The 17,941-nt window shown below is 36.7% G+C and overlaps 1 protein-coding gene across 1 annotated transcript in view; it reads right to left on the reverse strand.

Annotated features, from left to right (window-relative positions):
• Positions 1-17,941, reverse strand: part of PRKN (parkin RBR E3 ubiquitin protein ligase) — a 675,490-nt gene that overhangs the window by 261,610 nt on the left and 395,939 nt on the right. The window contains exon 7 of the mRNA XM_066546681.1: positions 4,112-4,248. Coding sequence (XP_066402778.1) covers positions 4,112-4,248 — 137 coding nt within the window. The remainder of the gene's footprint in view (positions 1-4,111; positions 4,249-17,941) is intronic.

The following is a 17,941-nucleotide window of genomic DNA, read 5'->3' on the forward strand; positions in this document are numbered from 1 at the left end:
GCTAAATAACCATAAATGATCTTTCATGCATATGCAAATCCATCCCTCTAAGCACCTTATTAATTATTTCAAAGATACTTGGAGGTCACCACTCATGGAAATTTCTATGCATGAAGCCTCATTAATACAAGACACCACACAGAGAGATGGGATAGATTTTTGTTGCTATTTAACAAGGGCAGAGAGTATAATCTGTAAGATTTAGTTTTTTTATTTTAATGACCAATGGAATTCGGCCAGCTCCTCTGCACTTCTGCAAGTGCTTCCTCCGAGCTGCTGCAGTGGGTTTGAGTGGTGGGGCTGCTGCCACACTCCTGTGAACAGCTAATCCTATCAATGCACTGCTACTGTGCTCAGCGCTCTGCTCCTCCAGGCTGCCTCTTCTCAGCTGGAGTTCTGCTGCCTGGCACTCGATTAGCAGCTGAACACTAAGGAATTAATGTTCTTCTTCTAAAAATCACAGCAATGACACATTTTGTTTTGGAACAAAGTGAAGCTATGGCACTACTGAGGTGATATATCATAGCTCATCAGCTCAGATGATAGCTTTGTTTTGAAACCATCTTATCTCCTGCTTAATTAGGCCCATAATAGAAATCAAAGCAAAGCAAGGATATAACCACACAAAATACCTGAATGCAATGAAAAAAAATGCATCCTCTGGCACATGTGTGCCAGGAAGCAAGAAATTAAACCTACTTGAGAAGCCCTGTTTATCTGAAATCCCTAGATCCTTTCCAGCTCAAGTTATCATACACTTGCGATGATAACACTGATCTCGTCTGTCACAGTGACCCTTTGCTGTAGCAGCTGCTGTTTATTTTTATTCTGTTGTGTGTATGGTGCTTTCACCTCTAGGTTGATCCAATAAAAGATATAAAAAACTTGCTATGTTGGTACATTCCCTTGATAAAAATCGGGAACAGTGAGTCAAATGTTAATGGAAACTGCAGGCTATGTTCATTATGTTATCTCTATTTTTGAAAAACACTAGAATGAACAGAACTAATTGGAAGTGCCAACTATTTAACTATGCTTAATTACAAAATCAAACCCTCCTGTAGAATTTGAGGGCAATGTGTGCACGTATGCCTTGAAGAAATGTGCCAGTTTTTAAGTAAATCTACTCTTACATGAAAATGATCAAATAACTTTTAAAAATCCAAACCTCAAACTTCAAGACATCACAAACACTATTTCAGCATTAGTCCGTGGTGTTTAAAAATACATGTTTAAATGCAGACTCTTTTGAGCTCTCTGTGCGGCCTGGTCAGCTACCATAACATAAATCTCATCAGAGTGAATATGACTTTGTTTTGTATTCCTTTTAGAAGAAGGCTCAAACAAACCTCTATCTTTTCAATAAAGCTCAGACCTAATTTTTTTTTTTACTTTGAGTCATTCTCTATTAGATATAACATGTATTAAACCCACACTGCCAGAATAAGAAAGGTCTTGGCATGTCCTGTGGTGTTCATTCCTGTCAAGGAGAATTCATTTGAGGCTTCACTGAGGTAATTAGAAAAAGCTGTGTCAAATAGTGCTTTACCATACCCATCTGTAAATACAAACTGCAAATTGCAGTTGCAAAATGAAGATTGTGAACTGTAGACTGTAAAAATGCCATCTTATGCTATTCAGTAGAAGTACCATGATAAGTGGAAAAGAAAATCGTGTGACACTGCTGTGAAAGTTTCTTAAGCGAATTCATTGATGAGAGCTGCTGCATCCATAGCTGTGAAGCAGGCTAAAACCCCTTACGTCTTAAGAGTAGGAAGAGGTTGGCAACACAGGTATGCCTCCTTCTCACAGATATGATGAAACAGTCTCATGACTTTCTCAAAGAACAAAAAATAATCATCAGCTCACAACTCAAGTACAACTTAATACTAGAGACAACCAAATGACTTGTATATCAGAAAGTTAGGTTCAGATAGCTGCAGAAATGAACTGAGAAGTTACAACAGCTCCGTTTAGATTCTTCATTCTGCAAAGTACCCCAAAAGAGAATAGTTCCAAGTGCATTTTTTTAAAATGCAAAACTGCTAACATAACAGAGAAAACTGACAGAGGCAGCAATCAATGAGAGAGAAAAAGTATTGCAATTATATTACTATTACTACTGCTATTAGAATTGCTTTAAGGTTTATTATTTTAAAAACAACTTTCCAGTTTGGGGAGTGCTGAAACTTTAGGATAGCAATATTTTAGTCTTGCCATATATAGCTATTATAACACTTGGAGTACAACACAGCTGAGGCTAGACTGGCAGCAATAGCTTCTTTCCCATTTCCTCAGCTGAACTCTATCTCACTTGAACAGCAGAAGTACACCATCCTTTGTGCATCCTCTACAGCATGCCTTTCTTAAGCCAAACCCATGCCTTCCTCTCCACTCCAAGACTGAAACTGCAGCCCTGAGCACCCCAGCACCATCTTTTTGTGTATTCTCCTCATCCCTACTCTGCTTCCACTGCTCAATTCCCATAATGTTCAACTTCAGCAAACAGAAAAGAGAAATAGACTGGCAGGGGTAAAAACTTCTGAAAACTTTTTAGTCTCCTCTAAGAGAAAAAGAACTTCTGAACTGAGCAACTGGAGTTGAAAATATATGGAAAAATCCTAATACAAGTTTAGTGCAGCATGACTAGCAATGGGTTTACAGACAGAAGAGGCAGAAGGGTCATTAGTTTGACATATCAGCCTGATCTGGAGGAAGCTCTCTGACACCAGGTACAGCAGCAAGGAGGCCCACAAGTGAGGAGAAAGATGAGCTGCCTGCTGTACCACTGGCATAACTGATCAACCTAAGGAGCTAACAGAAGAAAATGGAAGAAAACAATAAAACAGGGGGAAAAAAGGAAGGATTCTACTCAAGCAGCTTTTTAATATGTGTGGGAGCAGCAAATGGATTAACTTCTGGAGAAGCAAGGAAGGAGGCTGAGAGTACAGATTGACCACACAGTACAATGCTAATGTAAAGGTCAAGGAAAGAACACTGGGTCTAAAGTTCCCGTTCAGTTTCTCATGACAAGTTTTCCTACAAAACATTAAAAATTATTTTGTGTAGGATGACATCAGTGTGTAAATGCAGTAGCTGTTTAGGGGGAAGTAAAATAAGACCTGGCAACACTGCACATAAACAGCAATTCTAGTGAAATGTAAAGAACCATTGCTTGCTTGTTCTTGAAGTAATTAAAAATAAATAATTTTGACTATTTCTTACTACTGTACTTTCAATATCGTCAAGGCATATTTTCAGATTAAATAGATGCCACTCCACTAAGAACTTTTGTCAATTTTTCTACCATCTAGTGGGGTTTGAAACTTATTTATTAGCCATTCAGGTAACCAGGCAAACCTATCTTCTAGGCAGCTTCTAATATGCTGTAAAATTATTCTCATACCATGATACAGCATTTAAGACAAACATATATGCTCCCATTTTAATTTAACACCAAGAAAAAAGAATGCTCTGTATAGAATATACTTCTTCATAGCAAAATTTTTGACAATTTTGCAGTCCACATGCCAGTGTAATTGAATCAATTCTCAAAACAAATCTTCTATATTCTATTTAACTCTTTGTTCAGATAAGTCAAACCTTGTTTCCTACTCAAGTAAAACACGTAACTACATTTTATTCAAAGAGGTGATAATTAGCAATAATAACTTCACCAAAAGGAAGAGTATTTAAAATTCCTGTTGCAGTCCTTTTTCATTAGTGCTTGAAGACAGACCAAGAAAGTTAATAATTTACTTAATTTGAAATTGAAAATGTGGAGGTCAAGGTGTTGTTTTTTTTTTTTTTTTTAAACTGGAGTGTAATGCTATCATCTGCTTGCACTTCATTATTATAAAATACTAATGTGAAGAAAGTAAACATTTGATTTTAAAAGAAATGCCCTTTAAAATCCAGTTAATTCTCCAGTTCACATGCTTAGCAAAATCCACTTCAATATTCAAATATTTTCTCCAACAAATTAAACAACTCCTATGAACGCAGTATAATTCCACTGATTTACACAAAATTAATAGGTGCTAAAAAAATAATATTATCCTGAAATCAAAATTACATTAAAAAATTATAAAAAAAACCACCAGAAACATACCTACACAGGGAAGGGAATAGCCAAGCTCTGGGTCATGGATGAACTGGCGGTCATTCAGCATGGTTACACAGTACAGATGGAAGCAGTCCAGGCAAATGACATGGCGATGCACACATTGGAACACAAGCACAGGACTCCTGTTAAAGACAAAGCAGTGAGAGTGATGAACAAGGACTGGACTGAAATCCAAAGAAAGCTTCATTTCAAACTTCCAATTTAATAGAAATTTTCAATTGACAGTACACAGGATAATTACATATGTAAAAACAGATTTTACCCTGGCATACTGCAGCACTTTTAAAAAGACATGACTTCTAAAATGAATCAGATATGAAGAAATGGAAGTAAAGTTTTACTGAAAGTTGAAACTTTACTGAAAACTGAAACCTAAACCAAGAAAAAAGTCCTTTAGTAACAGATATCGTTTATATGAGGTGAAGAAAGATCATATATGGTAAAACATCAAATGGTGATAGGTAGGATAAAATAGGTATATGACTATTTAGGGAAGTAAATATTTTGTGAAAACCACCATGTGCCTTCAGCCTCTCAAGGCAGTCATTTGAACTCTGCAACCAAGGCATTCTCTTAATACTAATGAGTAAAGTAATTCAGCTTCTGGTCAGAAGTGTGTGATTCAGTTTGGGAGTGAGACACCTGAACTTATGTGCTGGGCATAAATACGGTACGTGAAAAATTCCATATGTAAGTGAGATATTCCTGCTACGGCTGATACACTTAGTGGAGGCTGGAGCTGATCAGCCTCCAGTTACCTGCACCAGGGTGAGCTGAGTCATCCATTTGTCTCCATTGCCTGTATAGGCTAAGCCTCCATGGACCATTCCAGGAGTGCAGGCACCCATCACACATGCAGAGACTAAATAAAGCTACCCAAGCCTGACAGAATGCTGCTTGTGGAGATGCAGAGAGGAAACACTTGAAATAAGTGAGGACAAAGAGTGTGACTCCTGAGCTGATCTGCACTCAGAGACTCTCCAGTGACAGTCACAGCAAGGAAAGCCAGAGAGCCAGTGGTTTCCAAAAGCCCATCCAGAACCAGCACACTGAAGGTGAAAGAAAAATTGAGCAACACAGAAAATATTACACACATGTGAAATGTGCCTTCACTGCAGCAACATGCTGATCAAACCTAATGGTTTGCTCTAATATAGATTAGATGGACATAACACAAAGCAAACTGTCTGTTCCAACGTAAAGTGTGCTATACACTATTTCTTATCTTTCAGAGCTATTACCAACCTCAAGTCTCAACATGGCAAAAAATAAAGACAGATGTGTTAAATTGAACACAAAAGTGAGATTCCCATTCAAATGTTAAATTACTTTACTCCTTTAATTTGCTTGTGAGTGAACACAGGCACACATTCACCCCAAATTTCAATTTTTTAGTTACTTGTAAGAAGTATACTTATTTTTAAAAATAATAGTATGAATTCTCACACATTTGTGGTACTCCAGGAGACAAGTATTGAAATACAAAGTGAAATACAGCAGGACTTGTGATAAAATCATTAGGGTTAGAAATACTGATACATTTTCTCTAAAACCTGAGATGATGCTTTGAAAATTCCCTGAAACAGTAAAACACAAAGACTTCAGTGTGGGAATACAGCTTCAAAATGTAATCAGTAATTTCACATACTGTATACAAGCATTTAATCTTCCATGAAAATATGTTTTAGTATTGTACATACTATAGAATTCATGGCAGTGTGTTAGTACCTCCAAAAATATAATCTCTGTGTTTTAAGGATTTTCTTGAATAAAGCAGCTTAAAACTGAATTAAATAAAACCTCCCCATTACTAATCCTTATTAGTTGCCCACTTGCTGTTCTGAATGTACCAAATGATAATTTTAAAAAAACAGCTGTAAGGCAAAATGAGTTTAGCTCTGGACAGTCCCCAAGTCATTATGGAGAAGTAGAGAAACAGTTGCCTTGTCCCTACAGTGCAGAAGTCCCTGTGGTCACCAGTCAAATGTAACCTTCAGAAAAACTAGAAACACTTTAGAAAAAACCCTAACATTTCTTCATAAATTGCAGATTTAATAAGATTTGCCTATAGCTTTAATGGATATCTCACTTTAAGGGTTAATTGCTCTTTTTTATTACTTCAGTGTCTGAGTATCTTTTCTAGTTTCATGGGAAGCTCCCTGTTTCTAAATTCACACCTCTCTGACCTTTACTTCAAAGACAAAATACATGTGTGTGGTGAGATGCATAAGAGAAGGCTGTCAAAAGTGGAGTATCTTAAAGCCAGGCCAGAAATTAAAATAGTGTTATTAATATAATATTTCCACCTAAACTTGTATGAAATCAATACTAACAGCATTTCATTATGCAAATGAACTACTATGCTCAGTTTCTGCCATAAATTATTTTGAGATAATTGATTTTGCTTCTTAATGTATCACAACTGTCTAAATTAAAACTAAAGTCTTCAGAAGGGGTATAGCCATACATGTACATATTTAAACTGCGCCTTTATTTATGTTAAATTTATCTTAAATAAATAAACTGCATCTTTATTTTATCTTAAAAAATGCTATCTTTTAACACCATCAGACTCCAAGCAATGTGTACAAGACAGATATAAATCTGGGTTCTGACTTTGTCAGAAAAAACAAGCTTAGCTCTCACACTGCCCGCTAATATTTCAGCCCAGGCTATCTGTGTCATAAGGCTTTGAGAAACTCAATCTGTATGCAAGGCAGATTGATCCAAATTCATTTGGCATTGGAGCAATTGCTGCAGTCCAACATTTGCACATTTTGTATCAAAAGAATCCAATTCTAGTTTAAAAGGGGCATAAAAGTCTTGTTCCTGAGATCAGTAAAGATGAAGATGTAGAGATTACGATCACAATGCCCAGGTGAAGTTAGTGAATACTCATTTAGGATACACCAAGAGTTATTGCTAGAAGCCTTGCTTGTACAAAATGCAATTTATTTTAGAAAGGATTATTATGAAAGTAAAAAAAAAAAAATTGCCACAGTGTAACAAGGTCCCTTCCTCAATCTAACACAACAGGCTAGTAATGTAAATCTGACATATATTTTAGAAAGTGTTTCATAGGTTCCATTTACATAATGTGTTTGCCTGAATTAGAGGCTTCATGAGAATAATATATAAGAAAAATGTTTCTCACAGCAAGGGATAAATTGGTCCTTTTTGTTCACCAATTAGGAATGTAACCACTTTTAAAAATTGAAAATCCAACATTACAATGCATCACTGGAAATTTCCATAATAAGTAACTCACTCCTGTGCTTGGATTCCTTTTCATTAGAATTTTATCAGTGTGCATTGACTTAAATGAAAAAGAAAGGGGACCTTAAATCTTTTTGCTTTGTGTTAGTACTGTTGGATTAACTGTGGCCCAACAACAGCAGGGGCGGAAGTGATTTCTGGTCCATAAGCCCTTTCCTCCTCCCCTCCAGAGCAGCAAGGTACAGATAATTCTCAGACAGACTACCACAGGATACTGGCTAAAGAAAGATACAAAGACTTGATCTTGTTTAGATAAGAAGCATTCTGAGAAATTGATTGTTCTAGTACACCCTAAAAATCTCATGATGGTTATAATTGTATAGAGATTGAGTCCAACGGCTATGAGGGGCTACTTAGCATAAGGAATTATTTGTAGACCTAACAGTGGATCCAGTTGATATATATTGCAATGCCTACTGGAAAATATATGGGGTAATTTCTCTCTTGCTTGGTCCTTACTCTTAATGTTTTGAAAAAAGCTAGACTGAATAAAGGTTAAACTGCACACCACATATATGAGACCATTATTTTTTAGAAAATATGAGTAGCCACAGACTGAAGCACTTTAGGGCAAGGAATACATCTAAGCCTGCAGAAATATGTGAAAATCATGTTGGACAAATCTGTGAAACTGCCTCGAGGTCATTTCTAGGTGACAGTTGGATTTTTCTCACCTCAATCTCAAAATCTTAACCAAATAATAACAAAAAACCTTAGCAGATGTCTATAAGGCTGCCTTGATGGGATTACAGTCAGCAAGGCAAAAATAGCCGTGTGGAGTTCCTTTCTCTGCAGTAAATAAATATGAATGCACACAGCCATATCAGAGTCTTTAACCCCACCTATGAGTACTATATTTATCATTAAACACTTCTGTATTTATAGCACATTTTTCCACTTTGTCAATCTTCCTGTACTTCAAAAAGCTTACTATATAAGCACTGTGAAATAATTTAATTTCTGAATGGATCTCCATGTCATTCTAAAGCAGATCTATTTGAGGTTTCAGGTCAGCACCATTCAAGAAAAGGTGAATCACTGAAAAAAATGTGTAAGGGGAAAAAAAAAGAGGAAAATATAAACTTTGGTGACATGGACACTACAGGCACTTTCCTGTTTCATAAACAATCAAAGGAAAACAAATAACATCCTTGAGCAGCAGTCAATCCGTATTGCCTCCATTCTTGCAACAGAAGAAAATTAAAATGCCTACATAAGCCAAATTATTCATCCATCATGTGGCTTCCTCATAGAACTGTAGGTAGGAGAATATAGTCTTCTAATTCCTACAAAGCTGGTGACACTTCTGGCTTTCCTGTCTATCACACACATTCCACAATCTTATGCAAAACTATTGAAAGACTTGCCTGTTTATGACACTTAAAGTGCATGGTTTTCTTACCATGAAGATACTTCTGGGAACTTTCTGATTGAATATGTTATTAAAATATATTAGAATGATGCTAATATTTCTATAAAATATAAATATAGAAAGTATAGAAAAATTGCCACAGTCATTTAGAATATAGATTTAGAATTTATACAGTTTGGAGGAAAGTAGAGCAGCAAATCCTGCTTTCTAATGAGCAATATGCTATTATGGATTAGTAAAAACAGTGACCTATCAATTACAGGCAACTTGTGAGTAACAATCCAGGTCCCAAATATTTAGACAAGTGTAGGCATTTGAAATGGGTATAAATACCTTACCTGAGAAAAGAAAAAGTACTAAGAAAAGTACTAAGAAAGTAATATCAGATATAACTTTGCAGTCATGAATCCATCCTTCACGGACTTTAATGAACAAAAAAATTACATCCCTACATTTGCTTTCCTAAGGGGTGAAAATATATCTTTACATAGGGTGTTCTAATTAAAAAACCCAGTACAGATAAATATAGTATTACCAGAAAACTAAAATATTAAATCCCTTAAAACAACAACAAAACCCTGTTTTTTTGTCTTTGATCATTTGCCACAGAATGCATCAAAGGTCATGAAATGAAGGTTATGAACACCATGAGAAAACACTGTGCAAGCTTAAACTTTCTGGCTGTGCTTCTGTATAAAAATGTATTCTGACCCACAGCTGTTAACTTAAAGAAGCACTGGCAAGTGAAATCTGACCTATTTTCTCCTCTGTTACATGTTTTCCTGTAAAATGTGCTTTCATGTTTCTTATTTCTGCTGGAAAGCAGCGCCAAGAGGCTAGAACCCAGAAACAGCCTGACTGTGCTAAACCAGAATATAAGAGGAGAAAACAGGCATGCTTAAAATTAATGCTCATGATGACAAGTACTCCTTTCAGCACTGTTCCTGTTAACTGTGCTGTTAAGGGTTTTCTCAGGGTATGGAAATGACACACATTATTGCCTGTAAAATCTCTGCTCTCTGGCAGGAAACAGCATCTGCTGCCTGAGGACATGGGCAAGGGGATTCTTCGTTACATGCACTGGTACATTCAAATTATTACCTGGTACTGTGTGTTTGCTCTGCCTGCTTGCTCAGACATGCCTTGTGTGAGCTCTGTGCTCAGGCACAATAACCACCCTTGACACCAGTGGCTGCATCTTATGATATCAAGGAGTAGAAGGTGATCAGGCTGGAGGAGAAACATCCTGTAATCTTTCAGATTCAGCTCACAGTGCTCCTCTGTGCAGCAAGTAACCAACAAATCAGACGTGCTTTGAAAGAAGATGGGTAGAACCTGCTCCTTTTCCTCCATCTGAACATGTAAAACCTCACTAATGTTCCACTGGAGAGAAAAGGAAAATACCTTGGTAACAGAAGGAAAAGACAAAAGTGAACAAAGGCAGTGGCCCATAAACTACCCTAACCCAAACCCTGGTTTGCTTGCTGGTTACCCTTTGTAGCTTGCTGAGCTCCAGATTGCTGTGAACTGATTCCTCCATACTGACACTTTGGCAATGACTTCCCAAACCTGTGTCACTTTTACTCTTGGCTTTTGCCACCAAACTGTGGCAAATGCTTCTTTCACCCCTCCCTAGATTTAAGCCAGGTCACAGCAGACTTTGCTCTCCTCCGAGGCAGCGCCCAGCCCTTAGCAGCACAAGCAAAACTGCTCATCTCTGACAGTCCACAGCAGTCACACACTCCTGATAGCCCAAGCAGCCTTCCTTTCACAGACTCATAACCCTCTGACTAGAGACACACTGTAAGAAATCAGTATCATTTATTTCTCAGGAAAAAAAAAACACATCAAGGTAACCAATGAAGTTGGGAAAATGATGGGATAGCACAATAAGAAGAAGAACCATTTTCACCTGTACCATTTCCAGCACCAAACAATCCTTCAGTAATTAAGGAAGAACAAATGAAAAAAGTCAAAATGTTGTCATACCCTAATGACATTTTTTCTCCTGGTTGGTCTCACTGGGCCTGTTGAGGTCCTGTTAATTCCTTTCAAGAATTAATTCCTTAAACCTTATATAGTAATCTTATTTTGGTTTTACTCTCAACATCTATGCTAGTAAAATTAATATTGTCAGAAAATGTTCTTATGCCACTGGAATGCAACTGTCTATGCTGTTAAATTGTAAGAATGGGACCTGACATGGTTTTTAGGCTTGCCAAATAGCAAAGTCCCTCACAGTTCTTGGGCATAGTCCAGGGGTTACTGTGTGCTGTCTTCAACAGGCAACAGCAGTGTGCATGTGGACACTCAGGTTTAAAAACTAAGAGTCCTGTAATACAGATTAATGACAACAGAGCTTTAGTTTGGGACTCTTTTCTTATTACATCTTACCTTACCAAATTTTTTTTTTCTTATTTTCTGTTCCCAGAATCAAACCTTTTGAGATAGCCTGTAATAATCAATGTTTCTGTAAACACTTTTTACAGAAGAATGTTTCTAACACAAAAGAGAAGACACAATCATGAGCTCTTTTTGCCTTCTTGGGGATACTTAAATCCCTGGAAAAGGTACAGGAGGAAAAGAATATTGGATATTATCTTAAGGGATGCTATCATGTTATACTTTTCATTCCCTGGGACTCCAGGAGGGAATAGAACTTTTGGATAAAGCATGTCTCCACTGAGTAAATTTCAGTTATTCTCTTCCAGTTAGCTTTGAAAATACACCCTGGTGCATGAACTTTCGGACTGTATTTCTTAACATATAGAAGAAAAAAAAGACTGGAAAACAAACGAAGGTAGAGAAGCAGAGAAGAGGGGAAAGAAAGATGGAAGAAGGAACAGAAGGTAGAAGGGATACATTAAGTGCATTTGCTCTTAGACAATTATCTTTCACCACCTTAAAATTATGTTTTATGCTTTTTCTCATCTTTCTTTTCAAATAAGGATATTCAATTTATATGTTGATCCAAACAATAACTTGAGGGTGCTTGCCATTAAATGAGTCTTCAGTCTGAGCCAAAGACATGATTATTATCTTATAAAAAAAAACCACCCTAAAGCTATTGTTATAACAAGACATTTCTTTATAGAAATCCCATTTTTTAACTTCTCACAGTCTTTAAAATACACAGATAATATTTTACCCTTTCCTCCTCAAGGCAAATACCTTAGCATAAATGTCTAAATGCAGTTATCTGAGAACACCTTCTACATCAGCACTTCCACGCAAAGGAAAGAACAAGCCTTGGGCTAGCAAGTCTCACAGAAGGCATTCTGACTTGGCAGATTTTAAGTGTTCAAAGCAGTCAATTATCTTCAGTAATCTGAAGAAAATAGTTTGCAACATCCAGCAGAAAATTGTACTAGTAGTGAAAGTGGCTTCATTATGTCATATTCATATTGTGAATTTCTGTTTCTGATTTTATTACAGCCCTGTGTCACAACTGTAGAATTTCAATGCCCAACATGCACCCAAATCTATGCTTAAATTTAATTTCCCTCCTCCTTCTTCCCTACATGCCAACTTCCAGCACTTAAAAGAGTAAATGGAGTCAACTGCTAAAGCAGTTTACTTCCCACCTCACACATAGCTGGTTATGTGGGCTGACACAGAGTGAGGGAAAAGGCATATGGATTTTTGATCTTTCCAACTAGAAAAAACCAACAAACACCACCACCATCACACCCTCCCCACCCAAATTAAGTTGTAAACTCAAACAAATTATTATAAAGTTTGGGAAGCGTAATTTCTGAATTTGTAACTGGGACAATTAAAATATGCAGAAAATTCTCAAGATGTATAGTTATTGAACCCAATTAGAAAGAAGATTCTGGAAGCTCAAATAATTTTAGGTGCCTGTTTTCTATTTAATCTCCACACCCATTTTCATTAGTTTTATACTGCCTGATTGAAGGCTGCCTGGCTGGTCATCTTTCCAGGAATGTACCTAAGTATGAGGTCTCAGGTAATGTACTGCTCTTTGTACAGGAGTACAAATCCTGTACAAAGGATCTTTGCCTACCTGACCTAATAATCTATGTAACTCTAAGGAAGACTGACATCAGTCTAAATAGAACTTTGCATTCCCATAGGAATACCAGATCCTGATACCCAAACAGTGTGCAGAGTACAGTGAAAGTCAACAACAAAGAGACCTGTGAGATTTATCCATCTCCTACACTTACTGAATATTGCAGGAATGGAAGAAAGGGAATTCACAATACTGCTTTATAAGATCATTCTGAAAATCATGTTGAAGCTGTTTGCGATGCTAACAAGAACTGACTTATGACAGAAGACACACTGTAGAAAAAAAATTGTGGTGGCCATTCCCTCTCTTCTTAAGCAGAACAGGTTTTCAGGTAATGCAATGATGATATACTATTCATATAAATGTCACAGAAATTATATGAAGACTCTTACTGGAAAATGATAGTGCCTGAAAGGGCACGTATCTCAGGGATCTCACTAAAACTTCACTGTTGTCCAGCTTTCCCTTGTTTTGCTAAAGCAGCTTACTTCCCACCTCACACATAGCTGGTTATGTGGGCTGACACAGAGTGAGGGAAAAGGCATATGGATTTTTGATCTTACCCTCTCCTTGTCCTCCCTGACCATTTCCTTAAAGAAAAAGATGTAGCAAGCAAACTCTGCAAATTTCTCATAGGGGACATAATAGCCACAATTATCAGCACTAATGAATGTTTTGACTCCTCATGTCTATCTACAACTTTCCCAGAACACATGAATCATTCCCACATTTCATACTGACTCTTCTGTTACACAACCTCTCTGCTGGAAGAAGCAACCTGGCCTTGGGAGAGAACCTTGGGAGGTTATAGGTAGAAATTTGATATATATCCCAGTAATTTCTAAGGGGAAAAAAAAAAAAAAGGAAGATAAATTCAAAAATAATAAAAGGCATTCACTAAGGTAAGTTATCTTCTGACTTCAACTTCCTTTTGACAACTCCCTGAACACACCATACTTAACTGCATAGGGGCTGGTGTCTGAATTATAGTCTAGCTATCAGGAAAATAAAGGAGGAATAAAAAGAACAGGGAAATAGAATGGAAAACAGGGAAACCCACAATTTGACATAATAATAAATAAACCTTGTTTGACATGTGAAAAAATAACCTGAAGATGCCCTGCAATCAACATGGATAATATCACTACTTAACTTCATAATCTACCTATATTTATTCATAGGATGATCAAACCATAAACAATATACAGAAATCTTTCAGTCCAAACTGTGGATTTCTTCCATTACCGTGGCAAAGACTGTGTATTTCCACATGGGTTCTAAGAGCTGGCTCAGCCCTAAGAATCTGTATGCCATTAAAATGTGTCAAAGGAATACATTTGGACTCTGTGACAAAACACTTTCTGCTCCGTTTCTTGTTCAGTGAGCAGAGATACTTTATTATGCAAAACATACTGACAAAACAAACAAACAGAGCATTATTTAATTCAAAATGCAGCCCAAAATAACAAACATTTCCCAAAACAAAAGCTTATGGAACTCTTGTATTTTCTCTGTTTAAAATTATAGGACAACACCCGAAAAAATTAAAACCCCACCTTGGTATTTACCAATGATCATTGGAAATTAGATCATTCAGCAATCCCTATCCTCTACTTTTAACAGAAGCATTCAGATTATTGTACTTTCTCTAATCAGTTGAAACATTAGAAATGAAAGCTGTACTACAAGGTATAGTTTTTTACCTTTAATATTTACTTGAAGTTTTTATATTCATAAGTTCCTAAAAAAAATCAGTGCTGTTTAAAAGAGGACATTCACCTACTTTCAGAAAAAAATCTAAAACCGATCAGAATGTAGAGACATGATTAGATTTTGGTTTTTACTTTAGACGCCATGCAAAAATAACCTCTGAGATTAAGACTGTATGTGGTAAAAAATGAACAGAGTTTTTTTATGTTAGCAATCAAGCAAAAGTACATTTGGTAAACTGTAGACTGTAGATTGTGTCAGATAAAATAAGGAAAAAACTGAACCACTCGAAATCCTAAAAGATGCTTAGAAAAAAGCTATTCTTAAACTAGGGGAGTCTTGCTTCTTTATTATGTTTTAAAATAATCAAAATGCCACATGGTATATGGGTCCATTCACAGAATAAACTGCAATACTTCCATGGGATATTAAATTCCATATCCTAAGTTACAATTCGTGTACATGACCCATGTAAAACATTATTCAATTACACTATTATCAAATTTACATGTCACAATACTGAGAAATGAAATGTCAACAGATGCTTGATATTTAATTTTAAAATAATTCTAAAATCTTGTATTTTCTACCACATATATCATACACTATCAAACTCTAGTCTCACAAAGACAGAGCCTTTTCTGGTAATAATGAAGAGAACCTTGAAATTCACTGATGAGAATTGGAGGGCACATAGAAAATGCAGCTGTGCAAATTATGTTAACAAGTAAAGACAGGCAGAGAACAAACTTGTCTGAAATCATACATCCTCCTCTCAGCACCATTTCATGTCTTAGAAAGTAATTCATACACAGGATTTATGCTTTCTTCAAGAGAAAGGGTGCTGTCTTGGGCCCAACCATCACATTAATTTCTAAACAGATGGACACAGGCTAGACTTCGATTAGCACAAAAACAATGACTGGATCTGGTAGGAATTCGTTGTTGCTTCTCTGCAGTTAAAACAGAAATGCATGCAATCTTGCAAAAGAACAATTACATCACTGCAATGAAAAACTACACAGAACACGCATTTAAGTTTTCAAAATGACTAACAGAAAAGTTAAGACTTGTCACCTCTTTCCTCTGATTCTATTTGAATTATAACCAATTGCTAAATTTTTATTTACTTTATCTGACCACAATTTGGCCTTGCACTTCTTTGAATAACTACAAAGATATAATTCAATGTGAAAAATAACATCTTATATTGACAAGGGCAGACCAGGTGTTTTAATCACATCTAAAAAATTTAATTGCACAGCAGCTGCATACAGAAAACAGGTTTGCACCTGTACATCTGCTTAATTTTAGCTGAAAACATTCTGCTTTAGCATTCATTGGACATCTTTGCATTTTTAAGTGGAGGGTGACAGAAAGTTCATTTCTGAAATAAAACTAACTGAGAAAAGTTTTACTGAAACTTCTTTGTCTGTCAAAATGGTATCTTTCTCCCTCCATTCTAAATACTATAATCAACCTGTTTTTCTTATCACTTATTCAGGAGTTTGGAGCACTGGTTAAGGCCACTGAATCTCACTGCTGTACTTTGCCTGACCCGATTTAGAGCTCAGAATGAGTTCAGAAAAAAAATGCGTCAAGTTAAATCAGTAAGAGTAATAAGGCATCATTTTTTAGGATGTTCACAGTACTATTATTTGCACCAGGCTTCCTAGCAGTTACACTTTGGCTACACAGGTACTGGAGCAGACTCGCCTCACTCCTCCTTTGTGGGAACTTCTCAAACTGGAAGTAATGTGCAGTTTGAGAAGGAAAAAGAAAAAAGAAGCAACCAAAACAAATAACTCTTGAAATGACAACTACGAGGAACAGTCAGCAATACAACTGTATGGATTCAAGAAAAATTTCTTACAGAAAGTGCCAAACCCTGTGAGCATGGTTGATTGCCCAAAGAAGGTTCAAGCCAATTTTTATCAAAACTGACTCACACATTCCCCATTATATAAGGTACAAATTATGTTTCCCACTCTGTGGAACATTAGCTACCCTGACAGTGATCTGTTCAGCCATGTGTGATTCATTAGGTTTTCCTTCTGTTTCTGAACATGAGCTGTAGAAGAGAGCAGCCCTTGAACCCCAGCCTGCTTTGGCAAAGTGTGAGGAGTCAATGACATTTCCTTGTCTCGTGGCATCAGGAACGCGCAGCCCCTGGCTCTGAATCCCACGTGCTCTGCTGCACACTGGAGTGGCACAGCTTTATAAATAGTGCCTGCATGGGGATTCAGTGCACTTGGGCAAAGGACATTTTTATTTGAGGACTGGCCTCACTACAGTCAGCCTTGTTACAAGGGGTGAGGCTTATCGGATTAGAAGCAACACTGTTAGTATTCAGGACACATTTCCAAGTGCATATGACATGTCAGCTGCTTACATATCTTCCAATTCTGCTTCACATATTCCTTTGAAAGTTAAACATGAAGTGACAGAAGTGTAGAAATATCTGTGTCCTGCACTCTGTGAACGTAACAGCTAAAAAAACCACCTTGACATGTCAGCTGACAACAGAAAAAAAATACCCCTGATCTCTGTTGAGGCATTGTGATTCCTAACATCAATTACTTGTAACAGAGAGAAGAATTGAAAATACAGAATCATGAACTTCACAATTAAATACATATATTAAAAACACAAAGAAATTTATTTGCTTCCCTTCTGAGTTTCAATCTTTGCTTCTCTTTGTGTTTGTACATCTACCTATTATACCATACAGAGACATTCCAGAGATCTGAACATATGACTAGCTACTTGTTTATTTCAGTCTTTGTAGCTATTTTCTTTTTAAAGATATTTTCCTGCATTTCCCACTGACAGATACAACAGTTTCAGCAGTTAGTTCTTGAATCATTTGAATAAATGGAGCCCTCCCTACAGCAACTCACTTTCCTTCAACATTAATTCCCTAATACTTTGGGTTTTTTCTCTCTTTTCTCCAGGTTTCTCCTTCAACATCTCTCTAATTCTATCTTCAGCTATCATTTTCAAATCAAGGGCAGTTTATTGTACAAATTCCAACTTCTAGGAACACAGGGGCAACAGGTATAGCTTCATTTATGACAAACACAGCACACTGTACATTGCCAAAGGATTTCTTATTGTTATTCATATTTAATTCGTTGTACATTCAAGTAACTACTAAGAAAACTTTGACCTTTTAGCATTCATTTTTGAGTAGCCACATGATGAAATAAGACCTTTACCTAATAGTTGGATGGTAGGGTTGGTTATGTTGACAGGGGGTAGGAGTGGGGGCGGAATGGAACTGCATCTCTTTAAAAGCCACACATGCCCACATGACCTTCAACATCCTGCACATGCTGTGAATTCCATGGGAGACGTTTCTTATGTACCTTGAAAGGTGAAGAGCTTCAGCAACCTTGTCAAGATTCTTATCTGTACTCAG

Source organism: Molothrus aeneus, chromosome 3 (genome assembly GCF_037042795.1).
Source record: "Molothrus aeneus isolate 106 chromosome 3, BPBGC_Maene_1.0, whole genome shotgun sequence".
NCBI classification, from domain to species: domain Eukaryota; kingdom Metazoa; phylum Chordata; class Aves; order Passeriformes; family Icteridae; genus Molothrus; species Molothrus aeneus.